Source organism: Galeopterus variegatus, unplaced genomic scaffold, assembly GCF_000696425.1.
Source record: "Galeopterus variegatus unplaced genomic scaffold, G_variegatus-3.0.2 Scaffold133, whole genome shotgun sequence".
Lineage (NCBI taxonomy): Eukaryota > Metazoa > Chordata > Mammalia > Dermoptera > Cynocephalidae > Galeopterus > Galeopterus variegatus.
The window spans coordinates 17,683-24,649 of NW_007726244.1; the positions used below are offsets into that span (position 1 = coordinate 17,683).

General features: G+C 43.1%; 1 protein-coding gene across 1 annotated transcript; it reads right to left on the bottom strand.

The window, feature by feature from the left end:
* Positions 1 to 5,767: 5,767 nt before the first annotated feature.
* On the bottom strand, positions 5,768 to 6,714 carry LOC103604421 (olfactory receptor 4D1). Its single transcript, XM_008588976.1, is given in 2 exon segments — positions 5,768 to 5,926; positions 5,929 to 6,714. Coding segments are annotated over 2 exon segments (945 nt in total).
* Between the last annotated feature and the right edge of the window lie 253 nt (positions 6,715 to 6,967).

Sequence of the window (6,967 nt, forward strand, 5' to 3'; positions counted from 1 at the left end):
ACATTGTGTGCCAGGAAAAATTGATAAATATTCAATGAATGTTAAGACATAACTGAGTAAATTTACAGAACTCCAAAGATAAAGAAAGAATCCTACAGGCTACGATGAAAAAAGAAAAAGTTATTTGTAAGGAGAAATATCAGGCTGGCTTTAAACTTCTCAATTGCCCTACAAAACAGAAGAATGACATTTGCAAAGACCTAAGGAAAATAATACTGTGATCCAAAGATGTTTTCCAGTCAAATTGTCACTTATATAAAAAGGCAATAGATATTTTCAAACATGTAGCTCATAAAATGTAGTTCTCATGAATTTTTCTTGAAAAACCCACCGAAGGATAAACTCCAGTCATCAAAAATACTAATGGAAAGGCAAATGGCCTCTCCATGTGGCTTTTTGGGCTTTCTCACTATATGGTAGCTGGTTTCCAAATGTGGGCATCCCAATTAATTGAAGTCTGTATCGCCTTCTATAACCTACTCTCAGAGATCACATGATATAACTTCCACCATGGTCGTAGCCCTTCTAGATTCAAGGGAAGGAAATAAAGATTCCACCCCTCAATGAGAATAATGTGAAAGTTACACTGTGAGGAAGAGCATGTGGAATGGAAAATACTGATGCAGCCATCTTGGAAAAGTACAGTATGCTACAAACCAAATTTTTAATTTCTAAGAATTTTTTCTCATTCTCTGATTGTATCTTTCAAAAATGGCATTCTAATCTTGTTTCATGAATGCAGTGACCTCTCTTATCTCTTTGTAGATATTAATTACAGGGTTCCCCCTCTAAGTTTCTGGTTCTGTGTCTTGACTGTACCAGTGTTACTATCTTGGTTGTGGTATTATACTATAGTTTGGCAAGCTATTTTTATCTTGATCTGTTTGAGCTGCTATAACAGCACACCATAGACTAGGTGGTTTATAAATAACAGAAATTCATTTCTCACAGTTCTGAAGGCTGGGAAGTCCAAGATCAAGGTGCTGGCAGATTTGGTGTCTCATGAAGGCTCACTTCCTGGTTTGTAGGCTGTTGTCTTCTCATTGTGTCCTCACATGGTGGAAGCCGTGAGAGAGCCCACCATGATCTCTTTTATAAGGGCACTGATCCCATTCACGAGGGCTCCACCCTCATGACCAATCACCTACCGAAGTCCCCACCTCCAAATACCATCACATGAGGTACTAGGATTCAACACATGACTTTTTTTTTTTTTGACTGGTAAGGGGATCGCAACCCTCAGCACAGTGTCATCTGCACCACACTCAGCCAGAGAGTGCACCAGCCATCCCTATATAGGATCTGAACCCATGGCCTCGACGCTAGCAGCACTGCACTCTCCCGAGTGAGCCACGGGGCTGGCCCCTCAACACATGAATTTTGAAGGGACATAAACATTCAGTCTGTAATAGTTTGCCTTGGGAGAAACTGGGTAAGGGGTACATGAGCTCTCTTTTTATTATTTCTTACAATTTCAGGTGAATTTACAATTACCCCAAAATAAAAAGTTTAATTTAAAAAGTCTTTTTAAAGTTTTGTTCTATTTCTTTTATTGTTTCTGTTTTCTTGGAGTTTTTTTTTTCCAGTTTTTTGTTTTGCTTTGTTTTAGTGTCTGTCTTCCATATTGGACATTTTTTTCAGCTTTCTGATGATCTTTAGCTAAACATTAGCACTTAAAATCAAATCACTAAAGTGTGCACTGGAAGCACTGTGTGCATGAGCAGAGGCTGAGAACGTGTAGGCCCCCTAGGATGATCAGGTCAGTTGTTTTGTCAGAAGATCTCTGAGTGTCAATTAGGGAAGATGGCCTGGGATTGTTTATCTGGGGCTGTTTTTTTTTTTTCTTTTTATCTTTTTTACTGACCGGCAAAGGGATTGCAACCCTCGGTGTTGCGCCCGTACCGCGCTCAGCCAGTGAGCGGGAACCGGTCTCCACATGGGATCCGAACCCTCAGCAGGCGCGCCGCCGCGCTCCCAAGCAGCGCACTCTCCAGTGCGCCACCGGGCCACCCCTATCTGGGGCTGTTTTTTTTTTTCTTTTTATCTTTTTTACTGACCGGCAAAGGGATTGCACCCCTCGGTGTTGCGCCCGTACCGCGCTCAGCCAGTGAGCGGGAACCGGTCTCCACATGGGATCCGAACCCTCAGCAGGAGCGCCGCCGCGCTCCCAAGCAGCACACTCTCCAGTGCGCCACCGGGCCAGCCCTATCTGGGGCTGTTTAATATTGATAAATAAAATCCTTCTGATTCTTCTATAAGGACTTAGATATTGGAGTTCTGCATTAGGGTCAGGGAGAGGACTAGGAGAGTGATTTCTCCTTCTACCTGGATAAGCACTCTCAAGTTCACCTTAGTTTTCACTAGGTGCACTTAACTTATTCATATTACTTATCAGCTTCTCTAGGCATTTGTTTTATGACCCCTACCCATGACAGCGTTCTCTTATTGTCAAGATGTCTTACTCAGCCAGTCATGTCTCTTCCTGCTGCTAGGGGCGTATACTTATTTGGCAGACACTGCTGATTGCCTTTTCCAATTCTCTTTTTCCTGGCTGAAAAGGCCAGACATTCACCTTTCCATTCCCCTTTGCAGATTTAGGTGACCGTATGACCCAGTTCTGGCCAACTGCATCTTATGAGAATTCAGCTAGGGTGGTTCTAGGAAAAGTGTTCTCCTCCAGCAAAAAGAAAAAAAAAAAGCACATGAATGCCTCTCTTCTTTCTTCTTGCTGAATTATTTGAATATGAAGATATGATGCCTGGAGCTTTGCAGCTGTATTGCCACCGCAGAGCAGCCAACCAAGAAAGCCGAAATGTTGGAGCTACTGAATTAACCAACTTTAGAATTGCTTGTCTTCTCGTCTCCAATTTAATTGAGATACTGTCATTTGGTTATTCTGCTACTTGCAGCCAAAAAAATCTTTATGAATTCATATTTCAAAAAAGATCATCATTGTTTTCTAAAGAATTCACACCCCTAGTGCAGCAGTGACACATGGTAAGCATCACATTTTAAGAGGGATGTTGTCATATAAGAGTAAATACAGAAGAGATGACCAAGATGCTAGAATCAGGAAACTTACCATAATGGGAACAATAGAAGGAATGCAGATCTGTAGAAAAGACAAATTGGAGGATGTGAAAAGTATCAACAGATATCTAAGGAACTTTAAAGCAAAGGGGGGAAAAGCTGTTCTGAGGAACCACACAGCTCAAATAAGACACTAAGTCTATTTTCCCCTCCTTTATTTCCAAAAGTCGACTGTAAATACAAAGAAATGTGCAAAATAGAAACAGGGAGATGGAAGTAGAGAAAGGATAAACTTAGAGCTGCATGGTAAGAAGAGCTATGACTTGTACTTCTTGGATGAGATGGTTGCTGGAAGGGAAGGGGGAACAAAACACCTCTGCATTATCCTCTTGACTTTGGATCAATATTATACATTGCCTGAGACTTTTACAAAATGATGCATACCCTATGGAAATGGAAGGAATAAATATACAGAGATAGGGACAGAAACTAAAAATAGAATCTAAAACTGACAGAGGGAATGAACAGGAAGCAGGAAAAAGCAGAAATGCCTCTCTGTGTCAGGTATTGTTCAAGGTGCTGGGAAGTTTTGAAGATGAAAAGCACATGGCTCTGCCTTCAAGGAGCTTTCATTCCAGTGTGGGAAATCAAAGAGAAGGGCAGACACACACATGAGGTGGTAGTCTTAGAACTGAACTCACTCCCCCAAATTTGGAGCACCAACAGGCAGGGACCTGCCCTCCCTGGCATTGGTTCCCCAAACATATTATGCCATCTTCCTCTCAGCCATATGGTCCAAACGATGAAAAGATTGTGTTGGGTAATGTCTTAGTCCATTGTTGCTGCTATAACAAAATACCTGAGACCAAGTAATTTTAAAAGAATAGAAATTTATTTTCTCACAGTTCTGGAGACTGGGAAGTCCAGAGCAAGGCGTCGGCAGCTTTGGTTGTTTGGTAAGGGCTGCTCTCTGTTTCCAAGATGGCGCCTTGTTGCTGCGTCCTCACATGGTGGAAGGCCACAGGGCAAGCGAGCCTAACTGCATGAAGCCTCTTTTATATGATCCCTTTATCTCCTTCACAAGAGAGGAGCCCTCATGGCCTGATCACCTCTTAAAGCCTCCACCTCTTAATACAATCACATTGGCCATTAAGTTTCAATACCTGAATTGTAGAGGGGATACACTCAAACCATAGCAGACAAGTAGCATAGTTTGAAGATTATCCAAAGAGTATTTGGTAGAGAAGGAACGAAAACAAAGGGCATCGATCATTATACAACATATACATGTATTGAAACATCACACTGGGGGCCGGCCCGGTGGCGCACTGCTACAGTGCGCCACTTGGGAAGCGCGGCGGCGCTCCCGCCGAGGGTTCGGATCCCACATACAGACCAGCCGCTCACTGGCTGAGCGAGGTGCGGGCGCAACACCGAGGGTTGCGATCCCGTAGCCGGTCCTGGTCCAGTACGGGCGCGACACTGAGGGTTGCGATCCGTTGCCGGTCACGAAAAAAGACAAAAAGGAAAAAAAAAAAAAGAAAAAAAAAGAAACATCACACTGTACCTCATAAACATGTATGATTGTTATGAGCCAATTATAAACAAACAAACAACAACAACAAAAACCCTGCAAAAACATAAACGGGCAAACACCATTATGGAAAATATTTAGACAATGTTAAAAGTGCGACCACTTCCTAAATATCACAGTGTGGAATGAGGCGGGGAGGCAGGGAGCAGACAAGAGTGTGATGGACCCAGAGTTCAGGTGAAATAGTTGACCGTTCATCACAGATACTTGCCTATCTGTGAGGAACTCTCTAGGTTTCCTTTGCTATTATGGGAAACTCTGAATTTCAAATCCCATCCATATCTCCTGGCTCTAAACTTAGAGAAACCAGGTTTCAGATCAAGTTCTTCCACTCACTTGCTGTGTACCTTTCAGCAAGTCACTTCTCTCTGAGTTTTCTCATTTGCAAAACTGTTTAATGATAATATATCCTGAGTTTTATGAGAAGTAATGAAATAAAAGTATCGAAGTGCCTAACACAGTACCTGACACAGGAGTAGATCCTCAAAAAATAATAGTGTAATCTGATTTGTTGCACTTCATGAGGATTTTCTCCATTTTTAACATGGGAAAACAAAATTTCAGAGAGAAGATTTGTCATTTATTTTTTTTAATTAATTAATTTATTTATTTATTTTTTTTTTAATTTTTATTTTGTCAATATACAATGTATATGATTATTATGGCCCATCACCGACACCTCCCGCCCTCCTCCCTCTCTCCCCTCCCCCCCAAGAATGTCCTTTCCGTTTGCTTGTTGTAACTACTGAAGATTTGTCATTTAAAGTCAACCTATTTCTGGCTGTTTCCAGAAACCCAGCTACAGCCATTTGGCTGTTTCCAAAGACCCAGCTACAACTGCCTGGCTATTTCCAGAGACCTAGCAATAGTTTTCCACTGGATTTCATGAGCAGCATTGCAGTTGCCCAGCTGGTTCCGGATGTCTGCTGTGAATCCACAACTGCCCCAGAGATTGTTTTCATTATCTGCCCAGCTGACCCTACAAACCTTCTTAGAATTCAGTTGTTGACCTTGAGACTGGGCTGTACTTATGCAGCCAAGAACTGAGCCCAGTTTTCTGGATGATGCTTTACTTTATTTGTCAATAAATATTTTTAAAGATCTAAAAATACATAAATAAAGTCAACTTATTTAAGTTCACTCTCAGTTGCAAATCACTCGGTGCTTGCCTAATCTCTTCATGGCCGCCTGCATCTCCTGGTTCCTCAAGGTGTAGATCATGGGGTTAAGCATGGGGGTCATGACAGTGTAGCTGATGGACACAGCCTTGTCCATGGGGAATGGGGTAAAGGGCCGGGCATAGATATAAATACAGCATAGAGGTAAATGCTTGGAATGAAGATCATAGACACCACGATGATGTGGGTGGTGCAGGTGGAAGCTGCCTTCCTCCTCGCCTGCCCTGAGTGGGACCTCAGCATCACCAGGATGGCGGTGTAGGAGATGAGAAGGAGGAGGAACCAGATGAGAACCAGCATCCCACTGTTGGAGATCATGAGGAACTCCAGAACGGAGGTGTCAGTGCAGGCAAGTCTCAGCACTTGTGGGACGTCACAGTAGAAGTTATCCAGGACATTGGGGCCACAGAAAGGCAGTGGGAGCATCAGAGCCACCTGGACAATGGAGTGGACGAAGCCCCCTGCCCAGGCAGCCACCACCAGCCCCACACACAGTCGAGTGTTCATGATGGTGACGTAGTGGAGGGGCCGGGAGATGGCTATGTAGCGGTCATAGGCCATCACTGAGAGAAAGAAGACAGTCCCACCTCCCAAGAGGTGGAAGAAAAAGATCTGGGCCATACAGCCTTGGTAGGAAATAGTCTTGGTCTCATGAAAGAAATCCACCAGCATCTTTGGGGAGGTGACTGTGGAATAGCAGAGGTCTATGACAGCCAGGTTTCGGAGCAGAAAGTACATGGGCATGTGGAGCTGGGAGTCAAAAGTCACTGTGACCATGATAAGAAGGTTTCCCACAATGGTGGTGACATAGACAAATAGGAACACCAGGAACAGGAATTTCTGGAGTTCCTGGGTTTGCGAGAACCCTAAGAGGACAAACTCTGACACCTGTGAGATGTTCTGGAGTTCCATGGGACCTTCTCCACATGTCTAGAGAGAAACCATAGAAAACAAAAAAAATCAAGAAAAGTCAATCGCTTTCATTTGGGGGCTCAAGATTGAGTTGATCAAAGTCATTGTTGATTATTATTCTAAGACGTAGCTTAGGAGAGACTTTCACAGGAATAAATACATTTTCAAGGCTCCCACACTTACCTCCCTAACCATGCCCTACACTATATTTGGGAAGCCTTCCAAAGATTGTTTAGGAATATGCATCTAGTAG